At 38.7% G+C, this 23,117-nt stretch overlaps 1 protein-coding gene across 4 annotated transcripts in view; it reads left to right on the top strand.

Moving 5' to 3' along the window:
* Positions 1 to 23,117, top strand: part of GNAS (GNAS complex locus) — a 163,910-nt gene that overhangs the window by 113,694 nt on the left and 27,099 nt on the right. For all 4 annotated transcript variants that reach the window (XM_059827371.1, XM_059827373.1, XM_059827372.1 and 1 more), the window contains one exon: positions 8,428 to 8,525. In XM_059827371.1, the coding sequence (XP_059683354.1) occupies positions 8,428 to 8,525 (98 nt within the window). The remainder of the gene's footprint in view (positions 1 to 8,427; positions 8,526 to 23,117) is intronic.

The following is a 23,117-nucleotide window of genomic DNA, read 5'->3' as shown; positions in this document are numbered from 1 at the left end:
CCTATTTTACATTTTGATTCTGTGGAATACTCTTTGCTTTTTTTACACGTGTCCCTTGGTGCTAAATTTAAAGTTGTTTTTCATTATTCCAATACCAAATATAATATATTGTAGTATGGCAAAGTTGTGCAAAGTTATCTTTTTATATGCAGTCATCTGTGACTTCCCAACAGGGAGACTTTTACATGGAACAGAGCAACAGGGAGTGTGCCGTTGGTTTATGAAGTTATGATGGAATTTAAAAAATATGCCAGGTCCCAATCTTGTGAGACATCCACAAGCACAGGCCTTTTCCCTTGTCAAACTTGAATGGAAGTTGGCAAGAGTGCGTGTGGGAATGAAGGCGTGTGGATGAACAGGTATTTGCTTGTGTATTTGCTGCATGTGTGACTCCGAGTTTTGATCCTGCCACAGACCTGTTGTGCCCGTAGCTGACTGGAGCTCTCGTGTTTTCTAAACGTAAGTGTCTCTTCTGGTAGAGTCCTGCTGTTGGTGGGAGTTTCTGGCAAAAACAGGCTTTTTGTTTCCAACCTGAAAGGGGGCAGCAAAGTTGCAGTAGGGTCCTGGGTTCAACCTATTATTTGAAACGGCTTTTGTTCTCAGCACTGCATAAGGTAATAAGGTCATTTGATTTGACTGTTTGTTTTATTATATATTCATTACACAAAAAGCAACTAAATGACGTAGTATGAAGGACATTTTCCAAACCCTAATTTAAGGCTCAAAGGAAATTTCTCAAGAGTTTTATTAAACCTTCTTTCTTAGCCAGAGGTCTACAAAAATAGCTGATGGTTGAAATGCCTCTATTACCACCGTTCTCTACTACCCCAAGAGAGAACTGGAATGGTATAGAAGACTTCTTTGTGAGCCTTTTACTATCAGTAAGTTTAATCCATTAATGAATTGCCGCCTTTCTGTGTATGAGTATAGTCTGAAGAAGCAGAGGAACATTGATTGCTCAGTTTAAAATTGCAGAGGAATCTTGATGAAATGGGGAGTACATCTGCCAACTTCCATCTTAGTGCTCTCACCAAAAGTGAGTTCTTCCTCCCTAATGAGCGTGATATGCTTTAAATAGGAGTTCTGTGAAAGGATTAAATCTGAGCACTGTTCTAGTATCAACAGATTAAGCTTCTGTGGCAATTAAACTTCTTGTGAAAGCAGAAATAAAAGAGAAATAGCGTGATACTATGCTAGTGAGGCCTTTTAACCAAAGGCACTTTGTAGATTATGGGTATGGAATTGTGTGTTGGCACATTTCTCAAATACTGTGGTGTTTTGAAACTCTTAACAAAGGGGAAAAATGAAAGTTCAAGCTTCACAGGAGTTTCTTAAATAAAATTCCCTTCCCATTGTCCATTCCTTGTAACCACATCCAGTTTAATCTGTGCTACTAGAAATGTGACAATACCATAAGCAGAAACCCAAAATATTTCAGCATCATTCTTCTTTTCTAAGCACGAAAAACTATTGATAATGAGAATGAATCTTTGCTGAAAATATTTCTGACTCAGTTGTGGGAAGTGCTGAGTACTCTGGCCTTTCCCAAAGAGTTTTGTATTCAGCTCTGGACACGTGCCAGTAACTGGAGAATATCTTCAACTATTTGTAGGTATGTGTTTCCTTTGTGATATCATCGGCATATTTTCCCTAAAATAGCAAGCAATAATTAACACTTGTTCACACCATTAGAAATGCAGATGTTTCCCTGTTCAAGTAAGTGGCTTATTAAACTGTCTGATTTGACAAATTTAACACATTCTAGTATCCCTGCCCAAACACAGGGAGGATGACAAGATGCCATCAGTTTCCTTCTGTGAGTGGCCTTACAGTCAATAGTAATCACTTGATTTCAGATATGAGCAATGAAAAATCAATTTGTTGTGTATTTACCTATCCTGGAAGGAGAAAATCAACTTGTGCAGTCTGTCTTGGAATGCACCGTGCTGCTCTGCCGTCCTGTGGCCTTGTCTTGTTCTCATGTGGTTCATTAGTGGAATGCAGCAGAACTGCTTGACTGTCATGAAAGTAAAGTTCATGTGCCCCCATCTTGCAGAGTAGGTTTGTAAAGGGGTTTGAAACCAATGGTCAATGTTATTTTTAAAAGTGGAACACGTCGGGAAGCAAATGTCTTCCAAGATACAATTTTATAGTTAGAAGCTGATTTGATTTGACCTTTAATCATTAGGTTTTTAAGTGGATGACCTATTTACAACTCCTATTATGAAATGTGCAACTCCATGTGACACTGAACTTTGCCCAGGAATTGAATCCCAGTTTTAACCACAACATTGTGTAATGGTTGTACACACCTTTTAGTAGGTAAGGTTTTTTTTCAATGGCATTGACTTTTGCTGGAATTAGTAAATAAGCTGTTCTAATGACAGATCCACCCTATATTATATTTTACAAAGAAAAGGTAATGTTGCATGTCCATGCTAAGGTTCCTGTGAACATGGTGTCATAGTGGCAAGAACCGTGCCAATGTTTTTCCCTGCCAACATCTCAATGCCTATAAAACATTGCTTCATAAACATATTTTAAAAGTCTCTGGAGTATTTATATATCTGGAGGGAACAAAACCTTGTAGACAGTATGTCCAGTTTTTCATTTTCTACTAATATTTTATCCTTTTAGAATGCCTCTCAAAAGCTGATCTTGGTTCTTTTATTTTTTCCCAGGCCTGGAGTCTGTCTCTTGAGGATTATGTTTTTTAACAACCAAAATGCTCAACCTCCAAGTTCTTTAACACTTTCTCTGGTTTGACTTCTAATAAAACTACTGTTTACCTGCTGCCATTTATTCAATTTGCTGAAATTTTCTAATGCAAGTAGGTTTTTAACTTGATTAGAATCTGCATTGCCTTTTTTCTAATCCAGAATTGTGTCGGTAAGATCTTTCTGGAACAAAGTACTGTTTTCCAAGCATCCCTTTTACATGATGATTTCCACTGATGGGGTTTTTTTCTCTAGAAGTCTGCATAGATTCCTGTAAGTGAATACAAGCAATTTACAAATGTTGCCTATTGACTCATTGTATTGGGAAACTTTCAGCAGGTGGAGAAAGTGTAATCTCGTAAATAAAGCATTAATACTGAAATACATTTGTTTTCACATAAATACGACTTTTTAAGTATCGTGGTGTTACGGTATGATGAGAGATGAGGCTCCCTCGCCATCAGCAAGTCATGATACTTCAGTGATCTAAGTAAGACCAGAGACTGTTTACCCAGACAGTGGATTTTCTCAAAGTTTTTTATAGTTTCATAGAAGTGTAGCCCGTTAGTTAGGGATTGTGCCCAGAATTCAAACTATGCCCCTGCTCAGCCTGAACACATTCAAAGTCAAGCCCTGCTTGTTCTGTTCAGATTTGCATTACGTTGGCATCATTTTCTCAAAGTGTTCTACACAAGGATTTCTTCCTCTTTAGGGTTATGTTAGCACTTTGAAAAGTGTGAAGTCTGGTCTAGTGGTAAATAAATGCTACAATCTTGACATAATTCTTAGGAAGAATTGACTTCTCGCCTTCCTTGGTGATGCCATGCTGTCATCACTTATGTTGACTTTTGTTGCTTTACACAGCTCCAGCTATAGTTTAAACAGGATCTTGGGTGTGTATTGTGTAACTGCAGCATTTTTTTTTAATGGAAAATGACATAACTTGAATATTTTTTTCAGTTTTAAGTATGCATAGGGCAAGAATGGATAATATGACCATACTTTGCAAATACTATAGATCATTTGGAACATAATATTTAAATCCTGTTTATTGTGGAATGTCATCTCAAACCAAATTGTTATTTAGTATTATGTGTTTATTTTAGCTGCTTCATTAGGAGCTCCATTTTATAGTGCAAGAGAAACCTGTGTTGATGCTGCTGTAGCGTCTGTTATATTAGAATGTGCCAGCAAATGAATCAGTGTTATGGAAACAAGAACCAGACATGTAAGGACTAGTTTTCTGGCTATTTCTTTTCAGGAAATTTGCCTGCTACTTTTGGTTAATTTGTTTCCTAACACTATTTTTAGAGATCTCATACAAATTAGACCTATTTAACTCAAAAAAACCCACCCTGTTGCTAACTTGATTTTTCTAGTGGCCTCTGAAGCCCCTGTTTTACCTAAATACATAACAAATCTTGTGGTTTTACTTGCCTTCCCTGAGAGTAGCCCCAGGCTACATTCCATGACTCAAATGGGATGCTGAGAATTCCTTATGTTATTCTTTTTCTTAAATATTATTTCAGAATTGTGGTTAGTGTAGGTGTATTGGGAAGGAGGGAGAATCTGGTTTTTTGCATCTAGTTACTATGTCTTAATTCCAAAATCAGTCACTAGTATAAGTGGGCTTCTAATAAAGCAAGAGTGGAACTCTATAAGCCTGGTTCCGACTTTTCTTTGGTAAACATCTTCCTAGTTTACAGTTGTGTAAGCTGGGTCAGCATTAGTCCCAAAATGTGTGAAGATATATTTGATGTGGCCTAAAGACAAAAGGTTGTTTATTAATAAAAGGCCTTCCTATTTGACTATCACAAGTCATGCAGTTAAGTTTTAAAAACAAAATGAAAACAAACAACAAAAAAGACGAAACACAAAAAACCCAACCCAAAAAAGCCCACTGTGTCTTAGTATCTATTAGTCATGACTTGTTGTAGATCCTGATTTTGAAATGCCAATAAAAAGTTCAAAGAATGTGGACTTAAATTCTTTTTCCAGCCCACATGGACAGTTAATAACCATATTGAAAAGATTGCATAAGTATTGCTGGTTATAGTTCAGATTAGCAGGACAGACATAAAGGCAGTATTAAGTATTTTATTGCTAATTTGGCCTAACAAGGCACAAACATTGATCATTATCACATTATTGTTATCCACATATTTTCTTAGAAGTTAAGAACTGCCCTTAAAACACAGGGAGGACTCTTCTGAACAGTATGTAACTGTTCTGTTAAACTAAATCCTAGGCTTTTTATTATCAATGTGTTTATGCTAGGGCCAGGAACTGGATTTACTTTTCATCCCGTTTTAAGAGTCTGCAGAAACTACTCCAAATGTTTCTCCACAAGGTATGAAGGAGCTCATAAGTTGTTGGAAATAATTGCTTTATATCAGTTCTCTCCCACAATGTCATAGTTGTAGTGAGGAAGGACTTTTGTGTCTCGTTTTTTGTAGCAGAGTTTTACTATGCTGTGACTGTTTTTCATTAAGGCACTGCCTCTTTTCACGTTAAATGTGCATTTGTAGGTGATGAAGAATCTTTATGTTTTATTGCATTTTCTGTAAACTTATCTTTGCCTAGTTATTTGTTTACTTACTTCAGTGCAGGATGAAGCGAGTATTTTGGGGTATATTTGGAGGTAATTGGCTTGGCAGATGCTGACCCCAGTTTGAAGTAGATGTCTGTTTTAGAACCGTATCTCTGCCAAATAGCGCAATTCATTATCTGAAGTCCGGTGTAAGTTTTCTTGATTAGATGGTAAATTTAAATGGTGTGTGTCCCTTTGAATCAGCTGTTGTTTCAGCAAAAAAAATCTCATACAATTGACGATTCAATTTTTCAATTTCCGAGCTTTGTAGTAATAAGTTGAGTGAGTCATAAGATGTTCTGTATTAGACTGCTGTTACTTTACTTTTAAAAATAAATATATAAAGCCACCCCAAAATGGGTTTGGCTGAAATACAGTGAGATTCCAGATAATTCCCCATCTCTCCTTTACTTTCCCTTACTAATCCTTTTTGCTTTGGAAAGGTATTTTCCTCCCTATGCTGCGATACAGTTGAAGATTTAAAGTAATCGATAGTCCCCCAACTGCCAAAAAATTGGAAACCTTCAAATTTAAAGCATCCAATGAACATAATTCCAGCAGTGGGAGAGAGAAAACTGAGGACTGGAATTAAGATTTTGATTCATCTTTTACTTCCTTTAACAGCAAATGGTCGTACAATCTACAGATACTAAAAATCAAGTAAAATCTTCTTACCTACTTAAAAAAGAAATTTAGCAGGTCTTTTTGTTAATGAACAGTTCATAAAAGCAAGGAACAAACTGAAAAGATACATCTAATACTATATATAAACTTCATAATCTCTTTAAAAGAAATTAGAACAGAATTTTACCATAGGGAGTTTTTTTAGATGTGTAGTGTGCATTTACTATCGTTCGTGTGTATGTGCAGCTAGTGAATATTCAATAGCAATAAAAGCAAGATCAAATTTACATTCGATAGGCTGTAAATTGGTATTCACAATTGTACGATCACACAATCACATATGCATCTTATACCTGCCAAAAAGAGGATGGTTTGAAAATCTGCATCACTAAATTTACTTTAAGATGCCATTATGCATCTTTAAGATGCCATTTAAAGCATCTACTGTTCCGGTGCACTTCAGGTGTTAGTTAACATTCTGGTAGGAAAGTGAATTTTTAGAAAGATATTCTTAAGTGAAACCTTGGAAGTCACATTTGGATGTGACCCCTTTCTTTGTACTACACTGATAGTAAAAGAATGCGAGAGACTGATACCCAAGAGAGGGAGCGATTCCAAAGCGAAGTTAATGGAGGAACTTTGAAGCAGTAAAATGGCTATTTAAAATAATATGTTCTTTTTCTTTAAAATATTTCTGTGGTAAAGAAAAGGGGTGCGGGGAGAAATACAATATATACAGCAACTATTTCAAAGGTCACGTGCTGTCCTGGATGAAAAAAAAAGTTGATTTGGAATAAGTTACCTGAGCCACTTAAAATCAGAATAAAAGTATTTAGTCCAAAACACTTTAAAAGCTCTGAGATAGCCAAGAAAAGTCCATGGTTGTTGATGAAAGTAATGCCCACAGTGGTGTGTGTAATTTAAGTCACTAGGCTGCTGCTGTTCTTTGTAAGTCTATTCAAAGTTCACAGAATCACTAAGGTTGGAAAAGACCTGTAAGATCATCGAGTCCAACCATCACCCCAACCCCACCATGCCCACTGAACCATGTCCCACAGTGCCACGTCCACACATCCCTTGAACACCTCCAGGGATGGTGACTCCACCACCTCCCTGGGCAGCCTCTTCCAGTGCTTCACCACTCTCTCTGGAAAGAAATTTTTCCTAATATCCAGCCTGAACCTCCCCTGGCGTGACTTGAGGCCATTTCCTCTTGTCCTGTCACTTGGGAGAAGAGACCAACACCCACCTCACCACAACCCCCTTTCAGGCAGTCGTAGAGAGCGATGAGGTCTCCCCTCCGCCTCCTTCTCTCCAGACTGAACACCCCAGCTCCCTCAGCCGCTCCTCATAACACTTGTGCTCCAGACCCCTCACCAGCTCCGTCGCCCTTCTCTGGACACGCTCCAGCACCTCAGTGTCCTTCTTGGAGTGAGGGGCCCAAAACTGAACACAGTATTCGAGGTGCGGCCTCACCAGTGCCGAGTACAGGGGCACGATCCCCTCCCTGCTCCTGCTGCCCACACCATTTCTGATACAGGCCAGGATGCCGTTGGCCTTCTTGGCCACCTGGGCACACTGCTGGCTCAGATTCAGCCGACTGTCGACCAACACCCCAGGTCCTTTTCTGCCGCGCAGCTTTCCAACCACTCATCCCCAAGCCTGTACCGTTGCATGGGGTGGTTGTGACTGAAGTTCTTAGACTGATAGCCAGAAATACAGTTACATATTGCACCTGCCCCTGTTGGAGCCAAAGTGCATCTTTTATATGTAAAAAAGAATGGGCTTCTTGTCGTGTTTTATGCTTGTGTTACAGGTTCAACAAAACTGAAGCATTGTGTTTTTGGTGTCTGCTTTTGTATTTTGGCTTATAAAGTTGATGCAATCAAAACGCTATCTAGTTTTGTATCACTGTATTTCTTCTGTTGTTCAATATCCTTTTATACTGTAAAAGAATAAATTCTGCACATACTTCGAGTTAACTTCAAGTCAGAGTTAACTAAGATAGAGATGTCTCTATAGTCCCTGAAGATCCTCACTAACTTGTAAAGTCAAGTAAAACCTGATCGTCATTTGCTACCTTTATGTAAGAATTACTGAGAAGTAGTGTTTCACTGAAGAAAAAAAAAAAATCTTGTCAGCCAAATAAATATAACATGCAGTGAAATTGTGAGTTAAAGAACAAATGTTACTAAACAGTATTGATTATTAAAAATGCCAACAGAATTGTCATTAATGAAAAGTTAACCCTTCTTTCAGTATATAGTTGGACTCAATCAAAATGATTGAGAAGCAGTTCTTCAAGTGTTACAAAACGTTTAAGTCAAACCAACTAAGAAAGCCAACTGAACTTATAGTCAGGTTCTAAAACATGTTTAAAGTTTTTTGTTAAATATGTTACCATTTACCGTTCATTATAGGGCTAACGATATGTTACCATTTGCCTATTCTTTTCATATATAATCCATTTTGCTAATACCATTTTTAATCTTTCAGGAGTTTTATGAACATACAAAAACGCTTTGGCAAGATGAAGGTGTGAAAGCCTGCTATGAGAGATCTAATGAATATCAACTGATTGATTGTGCACAGTAGTAAGTATGGTTTCTATTCTCCTGTGTATTGACTGTGATACACAAATTTTTTTATTGAGTGTTGATGACAGTGACTTGGATGGTCCTGATGCTTACTTTTCCTTACCTTGGAAAAGGAGTTGTATGCTACATAGCGAATTGGTAATCAGCTATTCAGAGAGGTAGGATAAACTGGCGTTCAGTTAGATGATATCTATATTGAAAACCTTGCAGATGCTTTCAAATGGTCTTAATGCAGGCTGACACCTTAATGCAGTGGACAATTGTATTGTCTCAAAGACCAAATTTCCTGCTTCTTCCACTTAGACACGTTCCTTTCCAAATGTCAGCTTCAGATACTGCAGCAAGTTTTAGTAAGTTGAAAAGTACGTTGGTGTGAAACATGCCCATGTTTGTAGCTTTTGTTTTTCAGTGCAGTTTATTCATCTGAAAAAAAGAGGGCAGCAACAATCATGGGCAGCAGCCTGTGATCAGTCACCAAGACTTCTGCTTGTGTGCCTTCATGCACATATCTGAGAATGATTCATTCTTTTCTGCTATTTATACCACTGTGATAATTAGTATTGTCATGAGAGACTGCTGCATGTTTTTAGTTATTTATCACATATAGCAATATAGTATGGTTCAGAATTTTTTTTATGGCAAGATGTTTGTGATAATTGTGACCATTCCTGGTATTTTTGTTGTGTGTACTTAAGAATCGCAGGACTTCAATTTTCAATGTTAATAGTAAAACTGTTGTTTGTTAGTTTATATTCTCTCATCTTCTTTTGGAGAAGATGAAATAAGATTTAGTGGTCAAGGAAATGCAGGTTTCTCATTTGACATGGTGATGGACAACTGCAGTTTGTCTACTGCTGCATCTCTTAAAGAACATTTGATGAAATAAAATTTGTAAGGTTCTTTTTTTTTGTTTGTTTAGGTAGACTTAAAGGTAAATCAACAATTAGCTCTGTTTGAAAAGAGACCAGGGAGATAATTTTACTATGACTTACACAGCTCCAGGTCTTTAGGAGCCTCTTTGAAGTTTTGCCATTGTTTCTAATGTGAATTTGTTTGATGTGTAGCAATGTCTTTTGCATTAGGTGACTAATGTTTGATCATTTGGCATGAATCTTTTTGCAAGTTCAGTTGCTACAAAACAAAAAACACTGCAAGATTTTCATATTCTGTCAACTATCCAGTAAATTTTGTCTTTCTAGCATAAAGCTGATAGAAATGGGGAAAAACTAGTTTTGTTTCTGATAGTGTTTGGTTATCTGTTTGTTTCTGGTTAGTGTTTGTTAATAGTCAACTTCTGTGATGGGAAGAAGTAAATACTGTTAAGCACTAAGGGGGTTTTGTGTTGCCCTTTTTTGGAAGAGGAACAAATTTTGTTCTGCCCTGAATGCACAGAAGAAAGCTAAAATTCTTATCATCCCTGATTGCTGGACATTGACTTTTTCATGGGTCAGAAAGGGGGATGGCCTTCATGATGGTTTTACCATCCTGCTCCATCTAGTGGAACACTTAATTCTACATCATGGGCTGCTGAGCCAAAAATAAACCTTGTACATTACTGACAAATTACAGATTTTTTTCCTAAGATACCATTGCTGTCTCTTTCTAAAAATATTTCATAATCCTAATATTTATTAAATTTGATAGTAAAGTATATGACATTATTTTCTTCCAGAAGGAGCTTTCTAATTGTTAGTTTTGGTATTTCTTGTCCTTTCTGGCATTTTTGATCGTGCAGTGGCATTTTTAATAACAGAATATGCAAAGTAAGAGTTTTCTAATGGCAAAATGTTTGCTTGGAGGTTAATGTCACTTTGAAATTCTGAACTTGTTTTTATCATATTAAATTTTCAAGGCACCTAACAAAAATTACTTCCTGTAAAATCTGACGTGATTGATATCTTGAAATCAACCTGGTGTCTACACTCTAAAAAAATGTAGCAAAGGCAAAATACAAAATGTAGCTGAGATTTATCAAGTTAAGACTATTTTAATTTGAATGTGCAAGCTACTGGCATTAGGGCTAATAGAAGTTAAAAAAGAAAGTTGAGCAAACTGTGTTGGAGTTGTCAGTTCTTTCAGAGAAGAGTCTTGGGTTCTAAACACTTTCCCCTTTTGAAGTCCCTGTTTAAAACAAGAAAGGCATGCTTAAAATGGAAGGCAGCAAAGTAGCTTTTCTCTTTCAAGATCAATCCAGCTTCCAAAAATCCCTTCTTGCTCTTGAAAATTGAATAAATTCTTAAATATTAATGGATTCCTCGTTCGGTGAATTACTTTAAAATTCTAAACAATGTTTCTTGTTCACAAAAATTAACTTTTTGTAGTTGTTTGTCAAATCTTTAAATTTTTTTTAAACTGTCATTTTTTGAAGTGTGAATTGCTTAGTGTAAAGTTTGTCTTGGTATGGGCTCATTTAACATTCTGCATTTTTTATAAAAGAAGGGTTTTTTCACTTTTGGAAGTGACACAGTGATACATAGGAAGCTTTGCAAGGAGATTCTGCGGAATATTTAAAAATCAATTTTGTCTGCCTTTTAGCAGGGAACCGTGAGGAGTGTATATCTTACAGGGCTTTGTTTGGCTTTTAGAAACGTTAATATCAAACCTGCATGAAATGTATGCAGAGCTTCTTCAGGGATCTTGGAGAGTTTAGGGGCTGGTCTGTATCGCCTGTCCCCAGGGAGTGGGCACATTGCAGGGCTTGGGGTCTGCACCCGGCATCCCGCCTGCTGTCTTCTGGGAACTGGCACAAGTCCTTTTCCTCCTCTTACTTCCATCTTTTCTTGATGGTGTGCTGGTGGCAGTGAGGTACTGGCAAGGCCATGAGGACTTACCTAGTTTCCTTCTGTTCGACATTGCCGCTTTCACAATTCTGCTTTTCATGGCTAAAAACTGGTTCTCCGTGTAGGCAGCTTAGCTATAGTCCAACAGAAGGTCTTTTCAGAGTTACGAACTGTATGGCATAGCTGCAGGATGCTGGAGCATCTTGAAAAGAAAGATGTTGGGGAGATGGAGGCTTAAACTCTTGCAGAGTTTGTGCTGAGGAAAGAAGGGAACTAGCTGATGAGTCAGGAGCTCTCCTAGATGAAGGAAGGGTGAGGGGAAAGCCACGTTTTGCTGCTTGTCCTCTCCCAGGAAAGTGGGAATGAATATAATTCTCAACCTAGTGTGTTGTATCTACCTAACTTGAATGTAGGTGTTTAGAGTCTGGAAGTGGTGTTTTTCACCTGCTTCTGAGCTGTAGCTTTAAATACTACAATACTTCCTGCTGACTCACTACAATTTTTCACTGTCTCCCCATAAGAAGTTAACGTTAATATGCGCTATTATCGTTGCTCCACCAAGTTCCCGGTTGCATTGGCTCAGAAAAGACGACTTTACCAAAAGCTGCAGGTACGGTCCTGGCTTTCCATTTAACTGCAGTTGTGATCTGTGGAGGTGTGAAGCTGGGAGGCCTGGCCAGTAACCTCATCTGCTGGAGAGCCCTTCTGGTATACTGCCCTTTATCCTCAAGCTCACTGGCTAAATGAAAATGTCACTTCGGAGGAACCCTGTTCATTTTGAAAGAGTAGCTGCCTCTGCTCATCATGAGCTTTACTGTACTTCCTGCCTAGGCATATTTTACAGTCTTGAGAGGCAGAGAAAGGAAAGAAGGCTGTTTCCCTTTTCTTAACTGGACTTACTAAGTAATTAGTTTCAATTCTGCTTTTAGAACAACATGGTCTGTGAGGTTGTCAACAGTTTCTCTCTGAGAGGAATGTATTTTAGCTGTGAGGAGGGAACGTTATCTATGAGGAGACCAGATTTCATGGCTCTTGCATCTTGTGGGGATGTATGCAGAAGAGAGCAAATGTTTGTGCTGAAGCTGCCATGGGATACTGCTCTTGGCTAATCATAAACAAAAGAATGCAGAAATGTCTAGAATATAGAAAACCCCAAATGGTGATAAATCAATGATTTATCATCCTTCATATTTCTTCCCTGAAGGCACAGGGTTGCATTTTATTTAGAATAGATTACTTAATATTATAGGAGCCATTTCCACTGTAATGTGCCAAGACCTGTTTGTCAAATATATGCCTTCTGTCAAATATAAACAAACGTGATCTCTTTGAAGTGCTGTTGTTGCTAATACTTTTACCTCGGTTTTCATTTGAGGAGCTCGGTTCTTAAAGCCTCACAAATACATAGCAGAGCAGTCAGAGTAAGTAGGACCTTTCCCATATGAACGTGCTCTTTGGGGCACGAGGGCATGAAGGATGCCAGCACCGTCCTGTAAGGTCTGACCCAAGGTCTGTGGGTGTCCTGAAGAAAATGGCTTTGATGTTCAGTAGCCTTTGGGTTAGCTATGTAGCAAATCAAAAGCAAAGCCTGGGTACGTGAGCCTCCTAGTGCTTTTTCTAGACTTGCTAATATTAGGCTGTGCCCATAGATCCTTGAATTTTTGCTTTAGTTAGCCCTGGCTACCAATTTGATTTTGTGCTTCATTTTATGCTACGCTTTCTCCGTGTATCTCTTAGCTGGCGCTTCCTGGTTTCGGCTGGGGTGGAAGAGGAAATAATGTGAGAGACAGTCTTTGCAACCCATTTCACACCCTCCGATATCAGGAAGGGCTGGAAGTAACATGAGGGAGCCCATTCTCACGCTATTTCCTGCTGCCGGCTCCACCGGCTTTTCTCCTGCTGCCTGACGTTTCGGGGAAGGAGAGAGCGTGGGGAGGTGGCTGGTCTAGGTGCAGAGGCGTGTTTCTCGAACTTCAGCACCAGCAGAGCCACTCTGATAGCTTGAAACTGTGCCAGGCTTCTCCAGAAGAGTTTTATGAGAAGTATTTTTTAAGATGTTTGTTTTTAAAATACTTATCAAAGAAAGGGGGGAATGCAGCTATTAGCCGACTGCTGTGCAGGGCTGCTAAAGGATCAGCAGATGTGGACACACTGGTTTTTTTTTTTAATTTCTAATTTGTTATGGGTTGTAAATTCTTTATATTTTTATTAAGATTTATGGTGTTTCTTATTTCTGGATTTTCTGACTTGTAGAGAGCAATTAAGAGCCCCGATCTGAGCACTTAATGTTATTTTCTTCCATGTTGATTTTACTTCATGACAAAGTTCCCTTCATGGAACATGTAGTAAAGTGCATTTGCTGGAAGTCTCACCTTTTTAAATAGTGGCTGATTTATCAGTGGTACTACTGTTAGTCTAGTTTCTTATTCATATTATTTATAACTTTTTTTTTCTCTTTACTTTCTTTCCACTCAATGTGATTTTGGCAGAGTAGTTGCTCCTGCTCTGCAAGCTGTGTCTGCATATTCACATTCAACAGGACAGGAATTTCCCTGGCCTATATTCCTGGCATACATGAGCTTCTTACGGACATTAACAATTATATTGTTAAACATTCCCGTGAGGAAGAATAATATTCATGTCCCCTTTCGCTGATCTAAAACTGATGAGCTTGCCTACTGCTGTGTCAATTCTTTGGCAAGCCAAGGAATAGACCCAGATGATCTAACTTCCAATCCTTAGTCTTGATTGTAAAACCCACCTTACTTTATTCCAGAGCACTTAGACATAACTGAATTAGGGTCTTCTCCCTAGTCTTCTTCAGCCTGAGGGAACAGAGGGTCATGTTTTAAACAAGGTTAAATTTCAATTTAAAACAAACAAAAAAAAAATACAGCCCGGGTTATATTTTCTTTGCAATCCAGTGGGGTATTAGGTGCAGAAACAGCTTGCTGTAGATGATGGGCAGCACAGTAACTGCTGTCTTTGCATGACTTCAGTGAAGTCATTAGCAACAAAACGAGTCCAAATATATAAGTAGCTGAATTACACCTAACTGCTTCATGTGTCTGCCCTTCCTTGCTGTTGATAGCAGGGATGTGCCTGCTGGCAAGTGCTGTGAAAACCAGATTACCTAAATTTAGCCAATAAATGGATTATGAATTCAACACATGTTCCCACTGTTGTCACAGCTAATCATAAATTCCTAATTTCAAGCTACACTCAACCCCAGATAAACTTCCCTGTCTTCAAAATAGATTACATCCCAGTATGAAGCAAGATAAAAGAAAAGGTGTCTTGGAGTAGCTTGCTTGAGTCTTATGAATTGGGAGCACCGATAAGTGAAAATACTAGAAGCGATGAGCCATAATGGCAGAAAGACCTTTACAAGTCCCAAATGTGAATAATTTAAGAAGTTATACCACAGGCTTTTGAGATCTGTGCAATGCCCACCAGATCATTCTGAATTATTGTGAAAGGGTTTAACTGTTTGCTCCCTTTCTGCCTTCACTTTCACTCGCTTTGCCACTTGTAAACCCCCCCACCCAGCCCCAATCACCTTCATTCATTTGCCACTTTTATTTCTCCTTTGTTCCACACATCTGTTAATGTGTCAGTTCCTTTCTGGCCTTTGGCTGCAGATGCAACTTCCTTTCCATGTCTAGTTGTAAATATTAGGGATTTGCCTTCAGCTGGAGGCAGGGTTGACCTAATCTGAAGAGCATGAAAAAGCTGGGTTGGAACTTCTCCCCCTATTTCTTGACCCGGTCCTGCATCCAAATAGTCACACTTTGCCTTTTAGTTTAAATGTACCGCTTGCTAATGCCTGCAAGAGTTAAGGATAAACCCTAGTGCAAGTGTTCCTGGATGACTGATTTAGTGGAAATGGGTGTTCATTTCTTAATGTGTTACATTTGCTTTCACGTGCAAATGGAGCGTTTGCTCGTACAACAGCTATTGCTTTCTGTAGCAAATTCACATGCACAAAATCTGCTCAGGTTAGGTTAGCTTATTCAAGAGTATTTTTGAAACTTTGGAGTGAATGTTAACATTTTATTTAAATAAAATTTCTCCATAAAATAATAAATTTCCTCCATGATCAGAAGTAGACCTGATTTGTTCAGTAGATTGCTGTTTTCCTCTGACAGCTAAGTTTCATTTTGAATGGCAAAAGCACATCAAGACGGTGTCATGAAGGCAGGGCTAAATAACAAGCATATTGACGTCTTTGTTAGCTGATGAAGAATACTGTGTTGAGTCCAGTTGGTAGTTTGCTCAGGATGTATTTCTTGGCTAGTATTTTACTTTAATAGTCTGCTTTAAAACCAAAGTTGATGTTATCAAAGAAAGTGAATGTATGAGTAACTACTACTGTATAAACCTAAGAATGATGCTTCATAAGATAATTCTGTACTAAAAGTACTTGGCTACAGTTCAGAATTTTGCAGACAAAGTTGTTCTGTAGTCCAATTTCTTGATGGTTTGCCTATACCCATAGAGTTAATTAACAGAGTTAAAAATAATTCACTAGAGAGAATAACAGATTCTTTGTTACTAGTGGTAAAAATGGCAAACTGTGTTGTATAGTAAAGAATATTATGCTGCGTCACCAAATGATTTAAACATTTTAATAAACAAATAATACAGATAAATGACAAAATGTGCATAAGCCCTGAGATTTCTATTTCAAAAAGAGAAAATGACATAATCTTGGGCTTTTTTAAAGCAAACACCAGATGCGTATTTTTGTAATTGCTTTCAAGTCTGTTTGGTTCAGTAGTACCTGGACTTCTTAGTCAACATGTTTCTATCCATGCTTCTGCTTTGGTTTTTGTGGCACTGTTCTCTGCAAACGTACAAATTCAAATGCAGTGGAATTTTTTTGTGGATGAAGGGGAAGAGTTGAAATGCAATACAGCAGGAGATGGAATATAAGCCAAAACTTTCTGTTAATTAAACTTTTACTAATTTCTGCATTTTAATGGCAACAGGTTCCCCATTTCTTCCCACTCTTTCCTTTCCCTGTCCTCAAAGTTTTTGTTGTGGCATTAATTAACAGTGTGAGAGAATATGCTAAAAATATATTAAAAAACCATCTTTTGTCGGCTAAGGGTTTTGGAGGAGATGGCTGTGAATATTGTATTGGTCTCTTGCTCTGTTGATTGGGACAAGTTTGTAATAGAATGAGAATTAGTGAACTACACTGGCAGGGTGCTTGTTCTCCACATAACTCTGCGATTTGTATACATGTGTGTACCTAAAGCTAAACTTATCTGGGGTTAGTTATGCAACAGTTAGAGTTGCCACCTTGAAAAGTAGTGTTTCCAGCTTTTAATCAAGAGGGACTTTGAAATCCTTTCCATATGGTCATTAATTCAAAGACATGTTTGGAGGATGGGGTCAGATCAGTTGCTTTAAGGAGATGTGTAGGGTTGATTTTTGTTGATTATTTTCATTGATTATTTGTTAAGTTTTGAGACTTCATAAGTCATTCTCCATGTAATGAAAATGACCAGTATTTTTCAAACAAGCAATATATTAGTAAACAAGATTTCATGTAGGCATTCAAAGCCCTGACTCAATGCGCAATCCATTTTGAGTGATTAATCAGTGTTGTTACAGACTTGACACAAAATAATTTAATCAGGAAATTAGTATGTTGCATTGTTACACAAGATCATTAAATTCAGCTACTAACATAGCGTTACTACACAATTTTGTTTTTCTTTCATGATTGTAAAGATTAAGAAAAATTCAATAGCCTCGATTCATCCTTATAGGAACCCTCTTAACATAGATGGAGTTTCTCCTACTGAGAGTTAATTCGTTAACAACAGGTTTCACAAATACCACTGATAGCATGGATTCCTTGGTGTTCTGCCGAGCAGCCTTTCATCCTTTAAGCGATGCCACGCATTCCTGGGGCGAGGGGATCTCACTATTGTAGTAAACATGGTATCGGGCTACTAGCGCAAAGCTGATAAATGCCCAGGTGGTGCCTTTACTGCAAGACAGGCCCAACGTTTGACACGTTCAGAAAGTCAGACAATTGGCGGAGCTATGTAACTGCTGAAAGCTCAAGATTCTTTGGCTTGCCTTCACTGTATGTGGATCTTGAACATGGTATTGCCCTTTATTCTGTGCCTAGTGAAAATAAAAAAAAAAAAAAAAAAGGAAAAACATTTTTATGGTAGAGAAAGTGCAACAAATTCACCCTAAAAATAACTCTGTTTGCTGCAGGTGAAACTTCTCCTGTAATCTCAGTTCTCAAAAAAAATACACGTACTTTGAGTAAATTTGAATCAGTAAAATAAAAGATCATTGTGTACACAGTAATCCTTAAATCCTCTGGTTTGTTGAAGACAGGTAGTGGTCAGTTTGTGTGTTACAATGAATTAGTTAGGATGAGAAGTTAAAGTAAGAGGAGGAGTTGTGTTTATGCAAACTCTGTAAGGTGGTCATGCATCTAGGGTGTACTAGCCTTTTGTGTTTATTGACGTTTTAACCATTAACTTAAAAACTGCTCAGTTTTACTGTAAAATTTCCATAACTTTATTAAAAAACAGAGCAAACCACATCTTGAATTGTTAGTCTGGGACTTAATGGTATAGTGGTCTTGGATTACTGTAGTGGTATAAAAACCATAGCTGTCAAGTGCTGAGAATCAATCAAAGCAACTGTTAAAACTCCTTAGTTCCTGAGAATTAATTTTCACTCACCCTTTCCTCCCATGCTTTTGCAACCTTCCTTTGTGCAAACAGAAAAAGCCCTGAATGAGGTTTGTTTTGAGCTGTGATTTGAACAAACAATTCAATATGATACAGAAACAAGCGGAAGAAAAGACTTCCATATAGGCTGGAGCAGCCTTCACTAGGAATCCCTCCCGCAGGAGGAAGGTCTGCAAGCGCAAAATACAGGGCGAGCTATAAATAAATGCTTGAGGAAACAAGAGAGTGCGGTGTTGATTGCATCATTTTTGCATTACCTATGTAACAGCCAGACTGGCGTTCCCTGGGTGGATTTGATGGTAGGAGTGCTGGGACAGCTGCGTGGGGTACGGTGCTGGACTGGCTGCGGGGCGCTTGCAAGGGGGGAACCCCTCGGGTCTGCTGCTGCAGTGGAAGCCACAGTAAATGCTGCTCCAGCAGGAAATGCCTTGCTGAAATGGTGTGCTTCTCTGGGTGCTCCGATAGCAGCGAACGTGGAGCGGGAGAGACCGGTATTTTTAGGTTTTTGCAGTTTACTCACCTTGGTGGGTGAGTAGCTGCTGGAAGTTTGTGCCTGACCTTGGGATCTGCTGTTTCTGATACTTGCTGTCAGCAAGCACGACAGCTTTTGGAGCATGGGTTGTTTTTTTTAATGAGCACTCTTATCGCTTCTGCTGTATTGCTGCAGAAAAGGAACATTTCAAGATTAGAAGACGACAATTAGGAGAATACTTTTATCAAACTAAGACCTAAAAAGATATTGTAAAACCTCATTAAAGACTTGCTTTCAAAAAGGAATTAAAAGCAACAGTGTTCCCAAAGATAGGAGGCAACAGAAAATTTCTGATACATGGATGAAATGAGGCCAGTACGTTTTGTGGTACAATGTGAAAGCGCCAGGTTCGATTCCCGATTATTCCCTGGGTGGAAGCACTGCAAATACATCACTGCCAGTCCCAGGGAGAGGGACCACTCGATGCTGTTGACTTGCATGTTCTCTCTCTCCTTTTCCTCTTCTGTGGACTCCGCTATTTGATAATACACCGAAGCCTTTCCTTCACTGGGGACTTAAATATACATTTCTTTTGTCTGGGTGCCTGCTTGCATTCACAGGTGTTGCTGAACTTCCTATTTTTGAGAGAGCCCTGACAAAGATGTCTGCAATGCATTTGGTATAAATTTACCAGCAGGCTTGAAAGTTTATTGAGACCGTGTGCTTGCATGCAGAGAACATGGTCATAAAATCCTTGCTTCAGGAGGGGCAGGCTGAAAATTAAAAAATAGATTAAGCTTATATTAGGTGAACAAGTTTATGAAACTGAAGCTGAACTTAAGTATTCTTTAAGTATTTTTTATAGTATGTGACTAAGTCCTAAATAAACTGAAAGAAATTGCTAGCTAATTTTACGTGTGATTAAGAGTAATTTTGTAGGCAGGATGTCATTGATAGGTTTTGTGATTTGAAATACCATTTTTGAACTGATTACTCTGTGGTGTATTATACATTGATTTTTGTAGCTGAAATGTGTTAAATATAGTTAACACAGAATTACATGATTTTGTATTGCGGTACACTAATTAAGTCTCCGAGAAGGATATCTACGATAAGGCTAAATCGCAGTGTATGCATTATGCAAGTGAGGGTTTTCAGTGTCTGGATGGTAATTTACACTTGAAATGCTTTGGCTGCCCAGTAATTTTCTGCAAAGGCTGTGAAGTACCTTGGGTACTCTGCAAGGTTCCCCTTCCCCCAAAGGGCTGACGTAAACTGCAGCCCGAGTAAAAACTAGCAAGGCCTATTTTTAGCAAGGCTGTTCGCAGCTGGGAGAGGGAAAGAGCCTTGGGTCCTGGAGGAGGGTCTGCCAAAGGAGCATGGTGGGGAGGGAGCCGCATCCAGCCCGGTTCAGGTGGCCGGGTAGTGCTGTATGAGCTTTGCCGAGAGATTCGTGTTTTTACAATAAAAGAAAACCAAAAAACCTTGTGGAGCCTAAGTAACTTTTATAAATAAAAGAAAATAGCAATATACATGCAGAATCCCTGCAAATTGTGTTAATTCGCATTTTTTGTTCATATATTGCCAATGTTGGTAATCCTTGCAAAGTTGCTGAAGACTATGTCTGGAACACACTGTCCACCACTTTTGCTATTAAGGCATCTCAGTTGGATTTTCATTACTCATTTATGATGTTATAAAATCAGGGCCAGTGTGGAAAGGTTAGGCATCTTGAAGCTTCGTGTCTGGCAAGGCACTCTTCTTACATAGCTTTGTAAAGAGTGTGGCTGTTCTCTGGATATTCTTTCATCAGATTGAGCCTCAAAAGTGAACCAATCTTGCTTGAGTCTAGTGATTGTTATTTTGTTTTGGTCTTTTCATTAGCTCTGCCTATCAGTATGTGTGCCATGAAGAACAGATTTTGCAGTTAAGGTGCACAGTCTCGGTTCTTTTCTTGGTTCAGCCTGAATGGCTTCTCTTCATTGCTGCTGGAGGACTTCACTGTTCACCTCTGTTCCACGGAGCTGAACTGCTTTAGCATCCACACATTCTTTTAGCAAAGGCCGGACTGGGGTGAAACTTCGTTTTCCCAGTGTAAATTGGTGTTGTGATACATCTCTTCTTCAAGAAGAATATAAAAGCTCCTATCTGCAAAAACCCTTGGATGATTTTGGATAGTGTGAGGTTTTAAATGAAATCAGATGAGTGAAGGATGCTATTGCTCGATCTTTTATGGTACTGATGCCAAGAAGTATTGCAACGTCATTAAGAATCTTGACATGATGAAGTGATTTTGTAGAAGGGGTGAGAAGATGGATTTAGGGATCTTCTCCTGTCTTACCAGCATAGATGATATATTCTCCAAATGGGCATTCCAGACTCTAGGATCCTGCTGTGTCACATTAAAATGTAGATATTAGTATGTTATCCATGTATTTTCAATGCTAACTCTAATTCTCTACCCCTGTTGTTAAAAGTTAAAAAATAAGGCGTGCAGTATGTACAAAGCGTGGAATAGTCTTATGTGAAGTTACAAGTATAAAATACTCATTATTGTCACAGCGTGTTATGAAGGGAACCAGTAATTAAAATGTCTAGTTTTAATGAGCTATTTGGAGAAGAACGTGTCAGATTATAACTGACTTTATTGTGATTTATGTGGCTCGTTCAGTAAGTTGGCAAATACCAATATGCTCTGTGTTGTGAATTCCTCCGTGCTCGTTCAGAGCTCTTTGCTAGGCGGGATCCCTGACCCTTCGCCATTGCCTCTGGAGTACTTCACTGTCCACCGCTCCTCCACGGAGCTGAACTATTCTAAGATCCAAGCAGTTTGTTAGCATTTGTCGTTTTCACCAGCTCTCTTCAGACCTGACGAGCTCTGTTTCTGGTTTCCTCTCCACCTTCTCCTCACGCGGGCGGGCTGCGAATTGCGCAGCTGCACAGAGGCATTCCCTGCTCGTAAGGAGGGTGATTGGGGAACGGGTAGGGGAAGACGGGGCAAGGCAGGACTGGTCAGGTCAAAGCAGAACTGCTTTCCTTAAACCGAAAAAAAAACCCAAACCAACCCAACCAAACCCCGAGCCTGGCCCTCAACCAGTTTTTAGGATCAGAAAGGTGTTGAGCCATTCCCCAGTTTCAGTCTGATTGGGGCCAAGCCTTACCAGACGCTTGGGAAGCCATAGCTCCACTGCTGCTTAATTGCTTCTTGTTTTGAAAGATAATGAGGAACTTTATTTAAAAATAGTAACTTTAGTGTTCAGTCCATTAAATTTGTCACCAGGATATTTTCGTTAGATTCCCAACTGTTTTCTTATTGGAATTGTGAACTAAAAATAGGTAGGATTTCTGCTGTTCTGTGCAGAGGCTGATACCTCCATTTCAGCTCTGACTTCCCCTAATGATGTGAAATGTGTTTGTTTCCCTCAGAGCTTTCTTCTGGGCTGTATTTAAGAAGGTCCTGCTAATTATGCCAAAATGCGCTGTGGTTTTCTGATAAAGTCACGTGCCTGTAAAGAATATGAAACTGATTTCCCCCAAGACAAGTCTTACAAATGAAAGATTAGTGCCGCACCCAGTACATTTTTCTTTTTTCACCAGTCTGTAAGAGATGTTTGTAATAATTCAACAAATACCTTTTAAAAACAAACAAACACTAATGAACACAGGTTTGTTACTATTATTACGAGGGGTGTGATTTACCCTCTCAGTTCAGTTCTCATGAGCCGTCCCTTTGTTGTGCATGATTGAAATCACAGTGTAGATTGTGAGATAAAGTGACAATTACCGTGTTTATATTGTATGAAACTTTGTGTTTTTTTGAAACAAAACTCTGTAATTACCAGAGTCTGTACAAGCATATGCTGCTTTTACACATTGATGGATTACAGGGTGAATCGGGTTGTAGTATCCACATTTAAGTAGTGTATCTTTTAAATTCTGAACTGTTTCACATTTATTCCTAACATCTATATCACAAAGCATCGTAATGGATTAATGCTGGACATGCAGAAAGCTGAAACAGATTTTTACTCTACACTTAGACACATATATGTCTATGTAAATGTATGGCAGTTTCCCTGCATGCTTTCTTCTTAGAAATCAGTACTACATTAGAAAAGTTGCATTTTTCAATTGTGTTGCTAGCTGAAGATTTTTTTTCTTCCTTGGGCTACCTTTTGGCTGTAACTCCACTAACTACATGCAGCTCACACGGGTAAAAATGAATGTAGGTAACAGGAGGAAGTTCTACTGCAGAGCAGTGCGGGGCTTGGATGGTTGTTTTTTTCCTTTTTAAAGGCTTGGTGTTTGGAGCCACAATCGAGAAAGTCAGTGACCCGAATGTAAATTATGTCTGCCTTTTTTCTTTCTTTCTTCCCCATTCTATTGTCTTTAAGCAAAGAAACAGAAAATTGTAAGATGTGTTAGTAAAACATAGGTCTCTCAAATGGAAGTAGGTTCATTCAAAGGAGGGGATTTTTCTTTTTTAATTAAAATGAAGGATATGCTTATCTGCAGAAGTACTCCAATGATGTTCCCTTAAAACCTGTATTTAGATGCAGTGTATAATTCTGGCAGGGCTGATTAGCGTCTCAGATCTTTTTTAATTTTC

This window comes from Gavia stellata, chromosome 20, assembly GCF_030936135.1.
Source record: "Gavia stellata isolate bGavSte3 chromosome 20, bGavSte3.hap2, whole genome shotgun sequence".
Classification (NCBI taxonomy): domain Eukaryota; kingdom Metazoa; phylum Chordata; class Aves; order Gaviiformes; family Gaviidae; genus Gavia; species Gavia stellata.
This window is presented reverse-complemented; position numbering and strand designations above follow the sequence as displayed.